Here is a 21,644-nt window from a genome sequence, read left to right as displayed (position 1 = left end):
TTAAACACATTTCAGCACCAACACGATACCAATATCTTTAATATCTAAGCTTAATTTTCAGTGAGTTGCATTTAGTTATGGAAGGTACTAATGACGTTTTAAATAAGATTGGCATCACATTTTGTTTAGTTTAAGCAGAAAACCATTTACTGCTAGTCAAAGATCTCTCACCATACTATAACTTAAAGAAGTATGACATAAACAATTAAGGTTCAGAAGGCATTCATTTTAATGGTTCAGTTCAAAGTAAACCTTTAGACTTTATCATAGACCATCCAGCTTAATTGCTAGCATGTATTTTTATGAGAAACAGTTATGGATAAGTAACTGCAAGAAAACTGAGTCTGCTAAAGCTCTGAAGGTAGCAATGGCCATGCCTGTCCCAGCTTTCCTTTTTAAGGAACAAATACATCTAGGCCTATATAAGTAGTGCCTATATAACTGCAACTATACTATAAACAATGTGATCCACTAATCCTGCTGATTTTCCCCTCAGGTAATTTAAGAAGCAACCTTAAGAATTTTTGCTCCAGTCCTGGACGATGCAGTAACATCTTTCATTACCACAGTCATCCAGAGTCCGTGTTCGCCAACAACCTCAGAAATTCTTCAGTGGAATCTAGGGCAAGCCACAAAACTAAGGTGGGTACACCCTGGTCAAATGCTTTTTTATTTATCTATAGTTAACTTTAGTTTCCATTTGCTCGTGGCAAACACAAAGAGAAGGGGCTGGTCAATGAGAAGTGGGAATCCTTTCCAGCGGCTCCCAGACTTTTCACTGACAGGCTTATCCGGGCTGTCTTGCCCTCAGCAACTCCTGATGCCCCCCAACTTTACCTCCACCTCCCTCCAAACCCACAAGTGCTGCTACAAAGCTTGTGCTAACAGTCACCGAGTGTCTCTGCTAACAATGGTGCACCTCAGTGGAAGTGTGTGTAGACACGTAGAAAAGTCCCTTAACTATGCAATAGCTTTTTACCCTTCGAAAAAAAATCTGCAGCTGTGGTTTTGTAAGAGGGAAGATGAAGAAATCCCCTTAATGTACAGCACATTAGATGCTTGCAAGTATCACATTAGCTCAGGTGTTATGAAGTATATACAAATATTGTCCCAAATGCAACAGTTGTTTGAAATACACTGTAAAGTTCAGATTTGTCAATAATAAGTGACTCTGTCATCCAAGTTTATGTTTGCAACAACATTTGTTAGTACAACTGAAAAAAGCTATTTCATTTCTGCCTGGACTTTTCAGAAGACGAGCACCAAAGAAAAGCAGAAGTGGGGAAGAGAAATGGGGAATGAGAAAAAAAACCTCCCTTTTTTCAGTAGTGACAAGTTATTTCAGTTAAAGCTGTCTTGTGAAACCAAAAGACAAATATTTGCCAAGTAATTGCTGTTTACAAAGAAAGAATCAGATTAATTTGGTATTTGGACTTCAGTGTAGAATAAACCAGTAAGTGCTACAGTACTAAATGACTCCCCCTTGCAACACTGACTGCTTCTTTTTTAGAATAGTAAATCAGAGCAGGTTGACGCTGCCCTGTTCGTATCTGTCAAGTTCCTTTATTTTTCCTAATCTTCTGTGTTTGTTGAGAAACTTTGTTGAATTGAGCAATTTCTCAGGTTGCACAAGATACCAGTTCTTCTTGTGCCTGCAGACTGTTCTCACCTTAACCAAGTGACTGGTGAAGTACATGGCTCCTAGAGGGGCTCCAGCCCCTTGCTCATCTCCACCCTCCCTGCCGGATCACTGACTCCAGAAAGACTGTATTTTCCATTCCCAAAGACCACATCTCTCTTTTAATACTAAAATTACTGTCCTTCAAAAAACATTTAATACAGATCAAAGTATTAACCCGTACAAAATTAAAAGCTGCGCCTACTTTGTGTTGAAGATTTTAGTACCTCTGTCCTGCTTCTATGATTCTTAAATAGTTCTTCACCTGACTAGAGAAAATGGAATAGGAGTAGGTGAAAGCGAGGAAGATCAACTGAAAAAGAAACTTGTCGAGAAGTTTAAAAAGGGAGCAAAAGACACCACTGTCACATGGAAGCTAAGCTATAAGTGCATTTTTTTCTGGCTTTCTCTGACCCCAGGTCTACCAGATATACCAGCTGGAGCTACATTTCATTGAATTACCACTGCCATGCATTTAAACTTTAAGCTAGACTCTTACAGTCTTTGATTAATCCAAACTAAGAAAAATAAATACTGCATACACAAAATTTCTTTTTTTTTTTTTTAACTTGCAGTTGCTCAGACTTGATAAGCAAGCTCAGGTCCTCAGTTTAATTCCCCTTATTTGTCTTACAAATTACAAAAAGGTGTTTTCTTATGCAAAGTTTGCTGAGATTCTGCATCATTTATGCAAGAGAATACAGCAAAGCCATGCAGTGGATGAACCTGAAAAGGGAGAAGTGTACTGTACTTTGACTCGACAACCAGCCACTGAAGACGTGGACAGTGAAACTCAGAACCCAGAAGACTCTTTGCTCAACACTGATAACACGAACCTTTGCAAATTCAAAAGCTATTACATTAAGATCTATCTTGTTGGCTGAAATCCTTTTGAAATTCATTGTTTATACCACCATCAGCTACTTCTACCCAGAAGTACCAGCAGTTACGGCACTTGAATGAAAATAAGAAACATAATCACATTTTAAAGCAGCTTATCAAACATTTACACTCAACTCTAACAACATGTGCTCCCTCCCCACCCCCCCCATTATTCAGTGATTTCAGTCAACCAGAGTTTTTAGGAAATAATTTCTATGCTGCATCTATGCCTCCAGAATGAGCCTCCTAAGCCAGGTCAGGCATGACTACATTACTTCACGCTGTGGTGGGAAAATAACAGTTTGACTGAATGCAAGAGAAGAAAGATGCAATGCTTTCTACATCTTAACACTTTGAACTATGCTGAAAAAAAACAACAAACACCTGAGCAAGTACAGCTGAGAACCAACTGCAGGACTGGTTATTCCCTGTTGTGTCACGTTGGTCCCTTAACACCCAAACACGTGAACCAAGTGGTAAGTGTATGCAGCTTCACTTAAGGATCCACAGTTTTCTGCTGTTTGCTCTTGCAAAAGCCATTGTATTACTATGTATCCATATACTACACACACTACAGTATATAAAATCAGACACAAGATCTATTATTTTTAGAATCAATGTTTTCTTTAGCTAAGTCAAGATAAATGCAAAGTAAATACAGTAATTATGCCGAGATTTTTCAATTGTTACTTGATCCATTTTAAATAAAGCTAAGGCAACTATGATTTTAAAACGTTTACTCTACTACCTGTTTATCATGTGACAAAGCTGTTGTGTGCTTCAGTTTAAAAGCCACCTTTTGTGCTTTTTAGAGCATCACTTCATCATCTGGGCACCTTCAAGTTTTCAGTGTTTTCGCAGTTCTCTTCCCAGCGCACTGCTGTCTGGAAAAACTAAGTCTGAGCACTCTGATTGTCACAGGGTCAGTAACTAATTACTGCCACCAGCCATGTATCAATCCTTTCATGTGAACAAGTGAGCTCCTGCCAACCAACTCCTGAAAAACTACCTTATTATGAAGTCTTTTAAGAAGTAGAAAATAACTAATTGAGGGTTTTTTTCCTAAGCTCAACATTGTATATTGGAGAATTTCATCAGTGTCCAGGGGAAACGCAAAGTCTTCATCCATTTGAAGACAGGTTATCAGTCGGAGCCCTGAGTGACCTATCGCAAAAGAATGGCAGTGAGTGTCAACACAGACATATGAATCCTGATCACAGGACTCCCACAGTAGCACCCCAAGCTGCAGAAATCATCTCATCACAAACATGCCCAGAAAAAAGCAGCTCATGTAAAAGCACCACAAGCCATATCCCATTCAAGACTGGAACTTTCTAGGAGGTCTGGTATAAATCAGGAAAATAGGTAACATCATGATCAAGATTTACCTGACAACAGGAGACTAAATACAGATTTATTCCATTTATTTCTGAGTTTATAACACTTGGATTTCTTTTAATTTTTTCTTCTGAGGAAACAGAAATTTCATATGCTCAGGAACTTGCCTGCCATGATAAAAAGTTCAGGACCTTTAAAGAAACTCTCCATTTATACTGCAATTCCTCTCTCAGGTTTTTGAGATCTTTTATAAACGTAAGTGAATTAAATATGAGCAGCTCAATGAGCAGGCAAATGCTTTTACTTCTAAGAAGAGCTCAGAGAGCTTAACTTCTTAACGTTGCGCAGGGACGTCACAACAAAACTGAGGAGCCCTCCTCACTGCCTGTACTGTTGTACTGCTCGTGTAATTAAGAGTTTCTGAAAAAAGAGATTAATTTTTAATCAAACTGGGGGGTAATTATCATTCCCCTCTGAGTGAAACATCCCACAAATATCATATGGAGCCATAAATCTGCTCAGCACTTCCATCTCCCAGTAACACACCTATTGGGTAATGGGTGTAATGAGCACATTACAAGAACCAAGTTCCCCCTTTCTCAGCTACCTTTGCTCCACCTCAGTGTAACTATCTTATAAGCCAAAATAGCACCAGCTGTCACCAGCAAAGACAGGAATCATCAGGCCCAATTGCCTTATTGAAATAAATCGTATCTATATTAATTCTTTACCAACCTTCCTCAAAAATAGCGCGGCTAGTCTGTTCGCCCAACTCCTCACCCGCCAGGATTTATCTAGCGGAAAACAGGCTCACTCGGGATCCATTTTAAAGGCTCTTTTCTCCTCCCACCCAAATATCCTCAATCTTTCAAAAGATGGTTTTATTTTTATCTGGATTCCAATAAGACTCTGGGGCGCAGGCCCTGGAGCTCACACCTTGCAGGCAGCCGCTTTCAACTTCTCCCAAAGCAGGCAGCAGTCAAAGGGTTTGCGGGGAAATCTCACAGGGCTGTAAAGGGCTACAGATTTGCCTTCTTAACTACTGCTACAGGACAGATTCCCTGCGCTGAGCTTCTGAGAGGTGCTGGGGTCCACACCACAGAAGTGGTGAGGCGAGAACAGTGATCTACACCATCACCTGGATGCGAAGATAGCTGCAGAGCAAATTAAGGTGTCAATTACAAACTCCAGCAGCCCCAGGGGACGCGCACTCGTGCTGTTGTGCTCCGTTTGCGGCGGACGGGTCGCCTGGACAAGGACCTGCCGCAGAGGGGCCCGGCCGAGGCCTGGCGGGGCCAGGGGACACCCAGCCTCTGTCAGCGCTGGGCCATCGCACATGGCAGCGGAGAGCGGCACAGCACCTCCGGGGACACGCACACGAAACCCCGCAAGAGCCCGAGAGGCGGCAAGAGAGCCTTTGGTTGGGGTTTTTTAGTGTTATCGACAGCGCGAGGCACGAGGGACAGCGGGGACGCGACTCGTCCGACGCTGGGCTGGCGCCGAGGGACGGCACAGACCAGAGGGAGGGCACCGCGACAGAGGGGACCCCACCAGACGCTCGGCTCCAGCGCCGCAGCGGGGCTCCTCGCCCGGCCCCGCTCCGCCCGCCGGCCCCGCAACGGCTCCAGGGCGGGCACCCACCGCCACAGCCCGTCCCAGCGGAGCCCCCCGCCCCCACAGGCTCCCACCCGCTGCCGCTCCGCTCCCGGGGGGCACCGCCTCCGACGGGACGGGCTCCACCGAGCCCTCGGCGCCGGGGGGAGCCCGACCCGCCGCCGCCCCGCCCGGGGGAGAGCAGCCGACGAGGGCAAAGTTTCCCCGTCGCGGCGGACGGCGGCGGCCGCTGCCCCAGGGAAGCGAGAGGGCGCCGAGGGCCCGCGGGGCGCTGAGGGGAGCCCGGGCGCAGGCGGGCGGCGCGCCCCGGCCAGGGAAACCCCCGCCGGCCTCCTTACCCCGCCGTCATCACCACGTTGTAGATAACCAGGTAGGCCGTGGCCAGGGCGCCCGGGCCCTTCCGCCGCCGCGGGTGCTGGCTGCCGTAGCCGTTGTCCGCCCGGCTGCCGCCGCTGCCAGACGCCGCCATGTTGCGGCGCTCCCGCGGCCTCCGCCCGCTCTCAGCCTACGGCGGGGCCGGGGGGCGGGGCCGCCCCGCCTCCTCCCGCCTCCTCCCGCCGCCGCCATCTTGGAGGCGGGCAGGGCACTGTGGGCAGGCACCGGCCCTCCCGCCCGGCAGCGGCGGGACGGAGCCCCCAGGTCCGGTGCCCGAGGCAAGCTGCCGGTCACGGCCGGACCCTCCGGTGCCCGCGGAGCTCGGAGAGGTGAACCGCGAGCGGCGGCGGGTGGCTGGGGTATTTCCCCTCACGGCAGCGCTGCTGGGCACGGCCGGGCCTGGCGCTCCCCGCCCCGCGGTTAAATGACATTTTCAGTCACGTTTTAATAAAAACAGGTTAAAAATGCCCCTTTGCGGTCTCACTGCCGCAGGAAGAAATAGGTCTGTCATTTCCTTGGAGAAATTAATAGCGTTAGTTTCCAAGGGAAGGTTATTTTAGAAATATTTAGTAGGTTTTCATCACTTTAATAAGCTGCTGAAGCCGAGCGCTGGAACTCATTTTCTGCTGAAGTTTTACACAGTAGCAAAAACCTGGATAGCGTTACTTTAGCCGCAACACAAATTCCAGCGTCCTCTTCAGGGCAGATGGAGCTAGAACTACCTTTCCAAAGAGCTACAATGAAAGGATGAAAATAAGTTATGTTTCCTTTTCCTACAGAAATTGCAGGTATTCAGTGAAGGTACTTCTCAACTTGCAGAAGCAATCCTCAGTTTATTTTTCACGCTGGTTACGGTGCAGTTCCTTTATGAGCAGTGCAGAATAACAGCAAAAGCCTCCCTCCCCCTCCCAGCAAATTCTGCCTTCACGTGTTTGGGTGGCCTAATAAATTCATGGCGTTACACGCACGTCTCTTGCAGTCAACAGCGCTCAAAATTCAAAGATGGTTTATGAGATTTTAATTTTCAAACAGCAATGTTTTAGTGCAATGTTCCAATAAGTATTCCAAGAAATCTTAGGGAAACAGATCATTCCTTATTCATGTATGCAACTAAAAATTTTTCTGCATTTGAAGCCTGGCACTCTGCAGAGGAGCGAGCTATGAAGCCCTGTGCCAACTTTCTGGTGAGCAAAGGGAAACAGCGATAAAGAAGCCTTTGCATGCCACACAGACAATTAGTGAAGGTCTCTTCATCAACCAGAAATATGCACATGATGCTTGGGTGGCTGGACAGACCTGTCATTAAGTAAATTAAGTTTCTGCAAATCCAGAAACACGAGTAGAGAAAACCAGCGGCCAGTCCCAAATTTTCCATGTCTTCACAGAAGACTGAATTTTGTACGAAAGAAATCCAAGAAGAATTAAGGGGTGCGTCTTGGGCAGTACCAATGTCTTGCATAACCTCTGCTATGGGGATCATTTCCGCCCTCCCACGCCCCACAAGTGGCTCTCTGCAAACATTACATGAGCAAGACAAGGTTTATAGGAAGAGGTAATACCTTTTATTAGACCAATCCGGATGGCTGGCAAAATTAGACAGGGTTTCAAGTACATAGAATATCCTTCTTCAGTGGAAACAGAATAATCTTCTATTCTTCAAGCAAAACAAAAAATTCAAGGTCAAATACAGGTTGGAGTCAGTTGCTCAGAGTTGAATTAGATATTTGTATCACATAGTTTTTAAAGTAGAGGTCATTGTTTCCCACAGACTAGAAGGGATGTTAATAGGAGGCATCAGGGAGATGGTAAGCTAGTTATATCCTTGGGGAAAAAGAAAAATAGGCAGTTTATAGCCTGTGGGACACTGAAGGACTGGTAAAGGAGAAGAGGGAAGGGAAGATCTGTGCGGGAACACCAATACTGTGTCTGTGGGTGTTGATACTGAGTACGTGTCCCCGCAGACCTTGCCGTGCCCACAGGCCAGGCCATCAGAGCCGGACCTTCTACTGCCGTAGGGCTGTGCCTACCTGAATGGAAACTGGCACTCGGTGGATAAAGTTAGGTACATTCACAGGACAGCAGAGCATGTCTTGCAAAGACGACTGTGTCAAGGGCTTAAGATTTGCTCAAGAAACTTGTTGCTACAAGCAGGATGTTTCACAGTCTTCATTTTGGGGAGTTTCTGTGTGGTTCTGCATGTGTTGAACTGCACGTTAGAAGCCTGCATACAGGTAGCACGTGCATATTTGCTAAATATCTTCATCTTTACACTTTCTAGGACCATTGGTGTAAGTACACATCTACATTTAGACTTCCCTGAATTTTTTTCTCTTGCTCTTACAGTCTTTCTGAACTATACACTTGCCTGCCGTAAGGGAATTCTCAGCTGTAAAAGAAAACCACAGCTGTCATGGTGCCCCGTCCGCGTTTACGCTTCTGTGAAGGACGCGATGAGGCTGGAGAGGTGCGGCAGAGCACACGGCTGCAACCAGTGTCGGCCCTGGGCTGTGCCTGGTGGCACTCGGGCAGAGCAGCCTCTGCACAGTGGTAACGGGCGCTGGTGGGGCAGGAGGAGTCCAGCAGCACCACAAAGATCAAGGAGGTTTCACTGTTGCCACCTCATCCATTTTTGGGCCAAGCAGCTCTCGGGGCAGAACAGGAGCCCGCTGTTATTGCCACACTTAGCCAACGTGAACACAGTGACGCCTGCAATAGAGTATACAAGGAGCGTGCTTTGTGGTATTATTTATTTAGGAACTGTGAGTAACTACAGCCGTAGCGTTCTCATCTTTGTAATTCTGATGGTTTAACAAACTGGGAGAACATTAGCATATTTTTATTAAGGTACAAAATACACCCCGTTGTTGCCTAAAACATTTAAAAAAAAAAACGTGAGAAAAGCTCTGTATGCTCTAAATCAGATTCAAAACCTTTCTGTATAAGGAATTGTGGCAATACTGTGTTTAGTATAACAAGAGGTTTTTATCAATTCAAAAGGAAAAGACATGCTGGCAATCTGAACTTAGCAACAAAGAGTAAAGCAGTTAAAAACCATCGTGTCGTCCACATTAGTTGAGCTTTGAATGTAGAAGAGCAAATCATATGAAACACATACACAACTAGGTAATATCAAACAACCTAAGGCTGATATTGTACACACCTGTATTAAAGTACACTGACTACTTAATGGTGAGGTTTTAAGGTAATGTTTTTTTTTTTAAAGAGGTAACCTTTGAAATGCAAATGGTTGCACTTTACACACAAAAAGTGGAAGAGAAAAAGAATCACTTTTGGAATGATACACAGATATAAGACACACTGGTTTTGGATTATGCATATCACCTTGCAGCCTCTGATATTACCTCTGAACAGCAACAAAAAAAAATTAAAAAGTGCCAATACTGTGAAAGGAAAGCAAAGTTACTAAATCTGAGTGCATTAACCATTTCTGAGGAAAAAACAAACACCTGGGGCTTGGATTTTTTTGTTTTGTTTTGATTTTTTGCATTTTTAAAAAATGCAACAGCCTTACTGGTGCAGGTTCAAGACAAAAACAAGACAGTCAAGCTCATAAGGTAGAAATAGGTCCTATATAGGTTAAGATTCTTTGGAAACTGCTAAGTATAAAGGAGTTTGTAATCCAGGCTACTATCTTTTTGGCTACTCCAAAAATCTGTGGGAGTTCCAGCTTATCATCAGTTGAAATCTGTTTTGCAATTGCCAAATAAATGCAAGTAGAACTTTAACTAACCTGGGATTCCATTCACACACGTGCACATAGAAGTCACTGATTGTGCAATAACCTGTTTTTTTTTTCACAGCAGCATATACATGAATCGCAAGTCATTATTAGACTGACCAGAACACCAGAAAATATTCTCAGTCTTTGTGTTTTCAGTCTGTTTCTTAAGTAGGCAGCTGTAACTGCACTGAAGTGACAGGTTCTATAAGGGAAAGGTGACAAGGTGATTAAAAGCAAGATCAGAAGTATCTCAGGAAACCACCTGGATCTTTAACTTTAGCCAGTATTACAACGGGACTAACAGTGCACTGAGAAAGAGCAGTAGTTTTAAGTTAGGACCGTGAAATTCTGTTTAAAACAAATGAAAAACGAACCATACCAACACACAAATCGCAATGCCGGCTGTGTCAGACCTTGCCTTATAGAAGGTACTGCTCGGGGAGCAGCCTCTTCCTTAGGACTGGGGAGATTCACTGTGTGTCTGGCAAACGGTTCCTGGCAAAGTAGACCTTGGAGTGCCAACTTAGCTGCAGGAAAGTGATGGAATAGAGCAATGAGCTCAGCGAATAGACTGTTTTTCTTTAAGATGTTCAGAATGTAACTGTAGAATTGTTTTCCATACATTTGATTATAACAATAAACTGGGCAACTTAGTTGATAATTTTCTTAAAGTAAATCCAATCATGCGAGCAACTTAAAATTGCCTGCTGATTTGAATTAATGCCCATACATAAAGCAAACAGGTGTCAACTGATCATGCTGAAAAAACAACCCCCCAAAGACCTACGTATCACACAAGGTGCTTTTGATAACTTGTTTTTCTGAGCCTTATAAGGAGAGTCTTTAAATATACTTTTTTCAATTTTTTTTCCTTTGAGCCTTGTTTCATTCTTCCTCCTCCTCATCTTCGTCTTCTCCTTCTTTTCCCATTGTTTCCACAAGGAGTTCTGCGGTGCACGTGGCTTCTCCAAGGCTGTTAACAGCTTTGCAGGTGTATTTGGCATCATCGTCCCCACATACTTCAGAAATAGTCAAAGAACAGTTCCCCTCCTCATCGTAATCTATCTGGAAGTGACGGGACTCCTTGACAGGCTGATCATCTTTGTACCACATTACCTCAGGGTCAGGATAGCCTGCAAGAGTGGAGAGAGAACAGCAACTGCAATGAACAAGTATTAACTAATCTGTAATTCCTCTAAACTTTCATTCCACGTCCTGCGTATGGACACGCCAACATGTTGATATGCAAATATTTAATTGAATTCTATTTAAAATAAACGTAGATGCTTTTTTACTTCACATTTACCTGAAACAACTTTATTATGAATAGCAAAAGATTGAAAGTTAGCACTGAGGTACTCCCTAGATTCTGCTTTCTACCACATTAGCAGTGACTGCAGACACCTTTTGTGTGTCTCGGACATCAGCCGGTGGGGGACTCTTAATAGCGTATTTGAGGCTTACCTTATGCTGCAGCTTTTGTGGAAACCACAGTTCCCAACACTGAGATTTCGAATTTCAAGGGTAAGGTGCTTTGGGCTACAACTACAATTTGATATCCTCCTCAGGTTGCTTTGTTGTGGCTGTTCTGAATTTCCCTCCTCCTAATCTGTTCCTTACGCACCAGCCTGTCCTGCACGGTGACTGTGGCACTCCCGTTTCCTATTCGTGTTTGTCGGGATAAGTGAGGGAGTCTAAGAAAAGCATTTTGATTCTGCATCTCAACAGGAGTTCTGGAGCCTTGTGTGAAACAAATGGCTGTGCTGTACTCGAAGCACCCAGGGCAGGGCTGTACAATGCAAGCTGGAGAACAATCCCTTATACAGTACTCTTGGCTGCCATAGCAAATTGAAGGCGCTTTGCCTCAGCCAAGTTCTGGACTGTGACGGGAGGATGACTTCCCACTGGGCAGAAATAAAGTTCAGAAATCCCTAATACGCAACGAACATTACAGAGATACACTGGAAAGTTTAGAACATCAGCTGTGGTACATCCATCTATTTTATTCCATGCAGTACTTATGCACATACCCCTCACGCTGAGCATCCATCAGCAACAATAATCCATCCTCACATCCCCGCTGTGAGGTAGGAAACACAGGCAGTGAAAGAGATTAGGAGCACAGAAACAAACAAGCAGAATGTCAGTGAGGCAGTTTCTGAACCTCGTTTTAAGAATCAAAGTTGTCTAACTTAAACACATGCAGTATAGTACCAACTCTATCCATTTTAACAGCTCTTCTCTTCCTGATTTCTAGGTTTCATCAACAGCCATGATACAGAAGGTTCGATCTCATTGCAATAGAAGTGATCGTGGTCTTGGCCTGCAGACTGTTAGACTGACCAAGCCCAAGCTCCTTAAATGCTTTCTCATAAACTTATTCTTCCTATCTGCATATTCCAGTCTGAGTTTTCTTTCTTGAACTCATAAGTTAAAAAGAAAAGTAACAATACAGTATTTTCTAGATGTGGCTTTTGTAACCACTACAATGATATTATCGTTACTTCTCATGCAAATACATTGTTAGGGGCTTCTTTGCCTTTAATACAATGTATGTATGCCTCAAAGTTATTCTGAAGTCACCTGAAACTTGTCTGTCGTTTCAGACAAGTGACTTCCTACTTATTCTTTGTTTCAGGTTAGCAGTCTCTTATTCTTGCAGTTTGTGGTACTACATCGTGTCTTGTTTTTACTGTTTCTACCCTCAGAAAACATCTTACTGTTTGCACGTGCTATTCTGAATTAGTGATTCACACATTGACTTTTGGAGACTTCTGTTCTATGGCAAGCACAGAACAAGCCCATGCAGCTCCAGATAATCTCTGTTATTGCAACACATTCGTGCTGTGACATGCAGATATTGGTAAAGCAAAACGGCACCAACTCAACAATAATACAGGGGGAAAAAAAAGAAGTTGTTAAACAAGAGCACAGCGCAGAAAGCTGGCAAGGAAAGAAGGAAAGAAAGAAAGAGACAGGCTAATTCAAAGTACCTTCAATTTTGCAGTCAAATCTAGCAGCACTTCCTTCCACAACCTCTATGTCAAGGATTGTTTTAGTAAAATATGGCTTTACATGGGGCTTTTCTTCAGCCACTTCTTCAAGGAAAGCATCTGGAGGAGAGCGAAGAGATAGTTAATTATTTTACAGGGCGTGTTCTCAAAAGATGCATTTTAATTTTTAATTACCAGATGGTAGTGAAAGCATCTTTTATTTCATTTAACTCTGTGAGGCTAGTGGGACAGTGAGGACGGTAGCTGCTTAGTTTTGTGCCAAGCCTTTGCAGCTGGACAAAGATTCAGACCATAAATAGAATGAAATTAACGTGCAGGCCTTCACGCTACAAATCATCTTTATTTTTCCCTTGAATTTGTTTCGAACTGAACCTGGACTTTTGCTAGTCAGAGGGGTAAACCAGTTCAACTTGTATCAGGCCCGCAGCCCATCTGGATCTGTCAAAACTGCTTTCCTGATTTTCAAAAGTGTCAAACATCTGCACCCCTGATTGTCACACACCACAAATCCACATTTCAAATGGGGACGGAGGGAAATACTGTCAACACATTATTTTTGCTCTTAAATGCCCCTGTGTGAGGGGCACAGTTAATGCAGAGTACATGTCTCGGTTACAGCAAGAGTTAATAATTTATTGCTTGCTGGATTGCGTGAGAAGGCAATGCATCACTGTAATCTTTGTATAAACATGCATTCCCAAACCGATAGAAAGTGCAGCTGACAAATCTGCCTTAATTCTTTGGCTTTAAAAAGAGAAGAGTTTACTGCCCATACTTATACTGGGGCATTCTGAGTAGCAGAACAATAGGAGAACAATGATTTTTTGATAGATTTCTTTAAAAAAAAAAAAAGAAAAACCGAGAGAGAGAGCAGGAATAACCAACTTATCAACTGGTCTCTAGAATTTTGCTAGAAGTTTTAGTAGAGACAGAGAGAGGTAAAAATACGGTGCAGCAAAATTCCTTACCTTCGTTCTCTACTTTGTCTGCATTTATAGGGCTGGTAGGCGAGCTCCCAGAGGCCTTCCTCCCACTCATACCAGAAATCATTGCCATGGACGACAGCCTTCCTATTGCTCGGACAGCATGGCCTGTTTTCTAAGACATAACATAAAAGGCTTCTGATCAATCCAATCCAAAAGGCATGTGATTTTCTGTAACAATCGTGCTTCGGACAAATTATCTGGGATCTCTGCAAACCACACTGGAATTGTTGGACAAACTGCTTATATATAGCTCTGTTGTTTTAGCAGAGACAGAGCAGGCTGGTCTGAATTACCAAATTTAGTTGCAGATATAAACTTCCCCTGATGAACTCATACCTAAATGAATGTCTCTGTTAGCTGCGGATAAAAAGCACTGTGTGAGAGGAGGGCCGGCGAAAAAGCTACGTCCTGTTTAACTGGAACTTAACTCTGGTGGCGGACGGCTCCCTCGAACGCCATATGGGCTGGACTGAGTTTCACCAAGGATGAATAACCAGCTAATACGAAATGAATGAGAAAGTACCATCTGCATGATGGAAGCAAACCTCTGACAGGCTTGAGAGTCGACCGCCAGGATACTAAAATATGCTCAAACTACGTTGCCTCTAGTACGGACACTTGTACAGCTTGCATGAGCTCTAAGAAACATGTACAGTAGAACATAAGAGGAAATATAAGGTAGATTTACGTAAAAGAATATGTTGTAGGCTACTGATAAGGCTGAATGCAGGATTTTATTACATCGACTCCCCTAGCTATCAGAACAGCACAGACGGACCTGCTATGACAGTTCCAGCATTAAGAAAAAAGAAGATATGGAGACCAAATACATCAAAGAAAATTATTAAACCAATCTGACTGAATCCATGAGAAGCTTGGTGCTCCAACAGGACAGAACTGCTGGTTTAGGAGAATGAAACTACCACAAAATGAGGTCTCTTTAGAGAGGCCAGGTGGAAAAGCTTTTCCCTAGCTGTTCAGGTTTGTTAAGGATAACATAATCCCCCAGCCCTCAGAGGCATGGAGAGGGCGGGCAGGAGAGATGGGCATACCCCCAAAAGAATACGAAAAACCGTACTTGAACTCATATGCCTTTTAGTAACCTGAAATGGAATCACCACGTGTTTTTTATATATATATATATATATATATAGGCAGACGTGCACTCTCCTACTGCACACCCGTAGGAACCAAACCTGCTTTACCGCATTCATACTCTGGCCACACTGGAGTTTTCACCAGCAGCAGAAACCACCTGGCATGATGTGTTTCTCAGAATCATAAACCTTAGAAATAAAGAGACTTATTAGAGTAACTAGCCCAATTCTATGTCCTCTTCATTACCTGCCATTTTCTTCTGGCCATATATTTCTTCATCCTATCTTTGGAAAGTTTTTTGGCTTCCATGTTTTTGGTGTCTTTTTGCAGCCAAGGATGCTGAAGACATTGAGTACAATTTAAGCGACTCCTGTTTTTATATAAAAAGATTAGTCAGCGTTGCCATTAACGATAGTTGAACCTACCTGCTTTAACATTATTTTGTGCGCTCTTTTCTGAGAGCTGATTTTTCTGTTTTCTAAATTTATCGACATACATCACATGGCACTGTTTTCCCAGCTGTACTTACTTCTTAAGCTCACTTTCACAATTTCTGTAGGGCTTTTTGTGAGAAAACTGTGCATTTTTAAGTGTTAATAAAACATTATAAAACAAAGCATGTAAAGCCATATGTTTTAGGCACGGAACACATACAGCAGAGCCACAATGGCAGTGATTCAGCTACCTCATGCTGGCAGAACCCTCTCCCAGCTCTCCTTTCCTTCACTTGCAGAGATTTCCCCTTTCCCACCACTTAATCTCCTCCTTCCTGCAGCACGGAACATTTAACAAAACAGAAACGTCCAAATCTCTAATCAAGCCACACCCATTCTTCGCTTTGTTTATCGTACACAGATAAATAACCCTTTGTTCTCCATCCATCCAACTGCAAACTCACTGGAAGAAGTACATTTTCTTTCCTTGGTTTCTTCAGAGTCTGCTGTAAACAGGGCTTCCAACTAGTATTTTTTTTTTCTTGACCAATTACTACATTTGTAGGAAAGCTGCCTACTCAGAGGTACCGCACTTAAAAGCAACACATGGAAATAAATCTGGCAAAATTGCAACCCGTTCAGATCAAGACAGAACATGTCATGCAGGAATCTGTGTCACACAACAGCGAAGGTAAGAGTAGTCACAGAAAACCTCAGGGTGCATCTTGCCCGAGGGAAGGGAAAAGCAGACCAAGCAGGCGATTCAAAGAAAGCGCTCCATTCAGACCTGCGCCCTGCGCGTAAAATAAACGGGAGCTGCACACAGAGACAGACGGGCACACACAGCTCCTTATAAAGTATCGCCAGAGGTGCCTGCATCAACGCGGAGATTCACGGTGGGGAAACAAGAATGACAAGTATCAGCTAAATGCAAACATAGAAAGTGTATCAAGTCCCACAGCTTTACTTCATATCTTTCTTTAGTAGATTGCTGATAAAGTCCTTGGCATCATCGGAGATTTCATCAAAAGCCTCATCGTCGAAGTCCCACGTTGCTGAGGTGACATTGGCTAGGGTTTCGTTGTCGTTGTCTCCCATGAAAGGAGAAAGTCCGCTGACCCTGGGGATGGAAGAGACAGACAGACACAAAACAAACAGCGTCAATTTGCAAATTACCCGAGGAGCAAATTAAAATCGTGTGTGACATCTCCTATGCTCTGCAGATCTTTATCAGTAAAAGCCGCCTTTAAGAAAAAAAAAAGGACTCGGAGCTAACTACAGATAGCCTTGTGGGAAGGAAACGAGACTTTTGACTGCAAAACTGAAAGGGAATTTTTTGCTGTTTCTTTCTCTTTTCCCAAGACGTTTTTGAGGAGAGAACTAGCATTAGGTGAAAGTGGAGCAAGTGGAGCATACTAGTTTGTTAAATGACTCGTCTAGTTCTGCATAAATAATACCGCAATTTTCACACCAAATTCAGTTGAAGAGCTTTTTTTTTTTTTCCTGGTGCTTTCAGAGTGACTTTCCTGCCTTTACCGTCGAACAAGCTCTTTTGTACATTTTATTCCACTTACTCCTGCAGAGAGAGCCCAAGAAGAAAGATGCATCATGAAATCCACGGGGCTATTTTGTAAACAAAACCACCCCGAATTATATAGCCAGATAAAACATCACTGCAGGCTGCAGAGTTATGCAGATGCATCCAAAAGTAATTAGGTCTTTATGTTCTCAATCAGTCATGATGATGCATGAAATGGAAATAATACTCTTTTATAACCGAAGTTGAGCTTCCGAGGCTTTTTACACAATATAACTGATAAATTGCCAGTGAAAGGCAATTACAGAACATCACGATGTCATTTTTGCAGAGTATCTTTCTCCAGTTGAGCGTTGTCCTTTATTATACTGTACCTTTGTGCATCCAGATACTTTTGATTCCTGTATATATCACCCTTTCAGTAAAAACGGACAGGTTGCTTATGAAAGGTTGCTTATTCTTTAGAACTCCAAGTTATCCCGTTTTCCAGGTCTTCTTCTGGCATGCAATTTACATAATAACCTATTCTTTATTAAATTTTACAGACTTAATTTGCTTTCTCGGTACAATCATGTTAACCAGTTACAACAGCCAGTCACATTTCAACAGGAGTACATGTATTTGAAACACGGAAAAATAAGTGGAACTTACTAGGGTTCTGAAAATGCTGTATAGAAAAATATCATGATGCTACTGAGTATCACAGAACAGATTGGTAGAAAAAGAAACCGGTATCAAACAAAGTGAGGTACTAAATGAATAATATTAGTATAATCTTCTCCTCCAAAGTTATTTTCCTACTCTTTTGTCACTAATTACATTCAAAATCTGACTTGGAATTTGTTCCTAAGGATTTTACTTCTATAAGGAAAGCAGAAACACACACACATTGAAGCGTCAGACAAAGCAGATACTAAATCTTTTACCATTTCTGGAAGTCGTGTGCAGTACAGCAGAGTCTAGAATCTTATGTGTATACTTCAGAAACTTCCTAGTAATAATACACGAGATGAAGATAAAAGGTTTCTTTCTTCTCAGGCAGAAGGAGGTAAATCAGAACAGAAAGCATTTGCTGTCTCATGTTCCATCAGATGGGGTACATTCAAATGCAACAGTGAAGCATGACTTTATAAATGTATAAGGTGGCATAAACCCATTTGTGAACATATAATAGGTGTGAGTTACAGGAAGCTGAAAGATTAACATACCAAAAAATGCCCACGCAAACCAACTTTACCATGACTGTTCTCTGTCTTTGAGGCTTACTTTAGTGAAGAGACAAGGTTTGTGCCTGCTGGCACTGGAGAGCTGGCACCGCTGCTGCGCAGTGAGAGACCGTTCTGCCTCGTGCACATCAGCTGTCATGGCCCGGTAAATTGAAGTAAAATCTCTGTCCTGGAATCCACAAAGCATCCTGCAGGGCCTTAAATCAATCTCCACTTCAATATTTAAGCATTTTCCTATTTATGACAACGTCATCGTTCTCTATAATGTTTTAGAAAGGGAAAAAAAATCTCATCCAGGCTGCAGGTCTAAACTTCGGGTTCCAGACACTGATTGCTAAGTTGCCTCTTTTTTGACTATGTAGTAAGTACAAGAATCTATCAGCCAATTCAGCAGCTGCTAAAAAGGCATTTATACGAATGAAGGGTCTGTGAAGTATTTCTTTAGCTCACTGCCAATATATAGGAGATGCACATCTTTTCTTCACCCCGTTAAGCTTCCAGAGGACAGACTTGGGCAGTCAGAGCAATAACAATCCCATCTCCCTTCAATACTTGATCGAAGTTTGCAAAGGTGACCTCTGCATAGTATTACCACAAATAGTATTGTGCAGCTCTTGTGCTACGTTAGATAATATTTTGGCCTATGTCCAGAGATTAAAGCTGCAGTATTGAGAGATCATTTTCATGCTAAAGAGACTGCTATGGATACGGAGCCATCGCTTCATGTGGAAACACCACCGCTCCCTGCTGCCCCAGGAGTCAGTGCTTATAAAGACATTTAGCTCTCTGGGCAGAGCCATACTGCATGTCACACCCAGCTTTTGAGGGATGAGGCTAAATAGAAGGAGATTAGAGAGGAAAAAAACCCTTGGGTTGTTTTGGCTGGCTTTATTTATTTTTATTTTTTTTTTTTAAGAATTGCATGATGGAACTACTGGATAAAATCTTAAATGTTGTGTTAGGATCGACCCATTCCATGCATTTGGTAAATTACCAGACAGGTATCAGTTAAGCCTCTGCTCACTTTGTCATTTCCAAACCCCAGTGTAACAGTACCCATTCCAATGTTTCAATGAACCTATTTTCATATTTCTGAATGTGCTGTGGCAAACTTATAAGGGTAAAATAGTTTTCTTTTTCTACCACAGTTTTATACTGTGAATCGGTTGCCTTGTCATGGAAATACTTGTAAGGAGAACTAGCTCCTTGCCTGTAGTCAGAAAACAAAATCCAGCAACTAATGCAGATTATAACTTGAAATTCTTATCTTTAGCACCAATTTCACTGACCTAAGTTTTGTCTGTTCATTTCTTAATAGCCATTTAAAGTAATAATGGCCCAGCAACTCTTTTGACAGATTACGGAAACAATTTCTTTTTGGAATGCTGAAGCGAAGTGATAAAGATGAGCTACCGCTCCAGAAAATTAATAGTGAGCTTACACTGCAAAGTTACTATTAGACAAGCAGCAAGTTGTTTACTGAAAACATTTTTCCAGCTACTTAAGAAGGCATCTTCCTGGCATGTTAAGAACCATTTGTTTAGAAAATCTTTCACAGTTTCCACTTCTAAATAAAGAAGAAAGATATTTTATCCTCTGGAAGTTCCTTAACATTTATTGGTCTGTTCTAACAAAGCTCGGAGCGCAGATTTAGAGAAGTTCAGCTCAAAAGGGTCCAACGTGGTTGCCAGTGTCACTGCCTCTGCAACAAACGGGATAGCATTTCACCTGGAAATCTTTGCATTAAGACTGCCACTAATCCAGGAAAGATAAATTTGTTGCACGTCTCAAAAAGTCAGAGGCTGAGCATTTCTCTGCAAGCAGCGTTTGCAGCAGCACCTGATTTGGGTGGACAACACTGAGCTCCTCCTTACAGTCTTCCCCTTGCATTAGCAGTGAAAAAAAGGAACAGATTTCAGTGGGAAGAGTACTATCTGCTTCTGATAAACCTGTGCAGGTCATGTCAAATAAGCACATGATAATGCCTGCACCCTGGAGATCATGTAGTAATTTAGTTCTTTTACAAGTGAAATAAAACAAATACATCATCTCAGCCTATTTGGGGGGGACACGCATCCACCGGCCAAAACCAACTTTTCTTTAGCTGAAGGCTGACTGAATCCCACGCTGGTTGTCTCCCAGAAGAAACAGAGCACTGAAACCCCCCCACAGGAAGACAGCTCGATGCTGAAGCACGGGTGTTACTCTGTTCTCATTCTTGCTTTACGTGCCCAGTGGATTAATGAGGAATCACAATTTTCCACTGCCACTGAACAAATAATTCATTTTCTTTTGAGCAGTACAGTCATGACACTAAAGCTCTCCTAACTTGCTTTACTGAAATAACAAGGAGTGCTCTCTCATCTTTATATTAAGGAGGCTTAAATTTTTCATACGACATGGAGCCAAGTGTAAACCAGCAGCGTGTCTTGCCTTATGAAAGTCCCAAGTCAGCAGACCCAAAAGATGAATGATGCCAAAAGATCTTCCAACCAACCCAGATGGCCAAAGAAGGGAGGAATAATGGCAGTGATGAATAACGGAATAGATAAAAAGGAAAGGGAATGTTTGAAGAATCAGGGTGTGTTATTAGGAAGGTGCTGAAGGAAGAGTGTACAGCAAGATAAAATGTATTAAAAAGCGGCCTAAGACATAGCGTATTAAAAATTATTAATTGACAGAGATCAACTACTCTGAAAAGATATACACTGCCTGGCACTGATAAAGCAAGAAGAACTGACGGAGAGCAAGCAGAAGTTTGAATCAGCCACAGCCAGTTCCTCACTGAAACTAGTCAGATCCTGTGGCGGCAGAAGGAAAAGGGCTATCCATGTTCAATGTACGTACATGCAGCGCTGAAATCTTAGACTGAAATTTGGTTTGAAATAAAAATAGAATTTAGAGACTGTTTCAGATTAATAAATATTGGAAGCACTTACTATCCAAATGGATCATCAGAAAATAACCAGAAAAAAACCCCACAAAAACAATTTCAGCAATGCCCAAAAAATAAATGGGTCAGAAAGAGCTGGAAAGAATTCAGGATGTTTAACTTTCATTAGATAAAGATTATTGCAAACGCAGAAAGAAACACTGAAATAGACATAAATGGAGATGATATACACAAGCTATAATATTTGTGGCCTGTTACTTCAAAGGCAATAGATCAACTTAAGTATGTGGGACAGTACAGTGATGCAGAACAGGAGAGAGAACAAGATAAAAGTGGAAGATAAAAAACATGAGGTGGAGAATACAAACAGGGAAATTTAAGGAAGAACAAAGACTGTTGAAGAGACAGAACTGAATAAGTTATCCAGAAAGATTAAAAGGATTTAATGTGTAGCTATGAAATGTGAAAAGGGAACGCATGAGCCATAGGATGGAATTAGGTCAGTCATGCCATAAGGAAGACAGATGCAGCATCCCAATGGAGAGCGCAATATCTGTCCTTACACCTGCATAACAGAAGGCTAGGAGAGACGTTTTGCAATAGCGAGAGTCATGCAATAGCATGCTCCCTGCTGCTTCACTTAGGACATAGGATGGACACAGCAGCTTTGGGCCATCGGCTGCCTGTGGCAGACCTGTCCTTAAGCCCAGTGCTGCTGCAGAGCTCACCTCTTCCTTCACGGCCCCACTCACCATGTCAGGGTAGAGGGGATGCAAATGCTGAGTTACAAGCACAATGACGGTATGTGAGACACCAAACGAGTGAGT

At 42.7% G+C, this 21,644-nt stretch overlaps 2 protein-coding genes across 8 annotated transcripts in view; both read right to left on the bottom strand.

Annotated features, from left to right (window-relative positions):
• HACD2 (3-hydroxyacyl-CoA dehydratase 2) overlaps positions 1-6,022 on the bottom strand; it is a 28,862-nt gene extending 22,840 nt beyond the window's left edge. Inside the window, exon 1 of one of the 2 annotated variants that reach the window (XM_063342302.1) lies at positions 5,851-6,022. In XM_063342302.1, the coding sequence (XP_063198372.1) occupies positions 5,851-5,981 (131 nt within the window). In that variant the 5' untranslated portion in view covers positions 5,982-6,022. The remainder of the gene's footprint in view (positions 1-5,850) is intronic. The other variant, XM_063342303.1, reaches the window with a different exon arrangement.
• A 2,595-nt stretch (positions 6,023-8,617) lies between these two features.
• The window catches only part of MYLK (myosin light chain kinase), a 220,038-nt gene continuing 207,011 nt past the window's right edge, over positions 8,618-21,644 (bottom strand). For all 6 annotated transcript variants that reach the window (XM_063342295.1, XM_063342297.1, XM_063342296.1 and 3 more), the window contains 5 exons: positions 16,129-16,281; positions 14,974-15,097; positions 13,612-13,741; positions 12,623-12,742; positions 8,618-10,762 (listed from right to left, as the gene is read on the bottom strand). In XM_063342295.1, coding sequence (XP_063198365.1) covers positions 10,515-10,762; positions 12,623-12,742; positions 13,612-13,741; positions 14,974-15,097; positions 16,129-16,281 — 775 coding nt within the window. In that variant the 3' untranslated portion in view covers positions 8,618-10,514. The remainder of the gene's footprint in view (positions 10,763-12,622; positions 12,743-13,611; positions 13,742-14,973; positions 15,098-16,128; positions 16,282-21,644) is intronic.

Source organism: Chroicocephalus ridibundus, chromosome 7 (assembly GCF_963924245.1).
Source record: "Chroicocephalus ridibundus chromosome 7, bChrRid1.1, whole genome shotgun sequence".
Taxonomy (NCBI): Eukaryota; Metazoa; Chordata; class Aves; order Charadriiformes; family Laridae; genus Chroicocephalus; species Chroicocephalus ridibundus.
The sequence above is the reverse complement of the archived record's forward strand: the minus strand, read 5'-3'. Positions and strand labels throughout refer to the sequence as shown.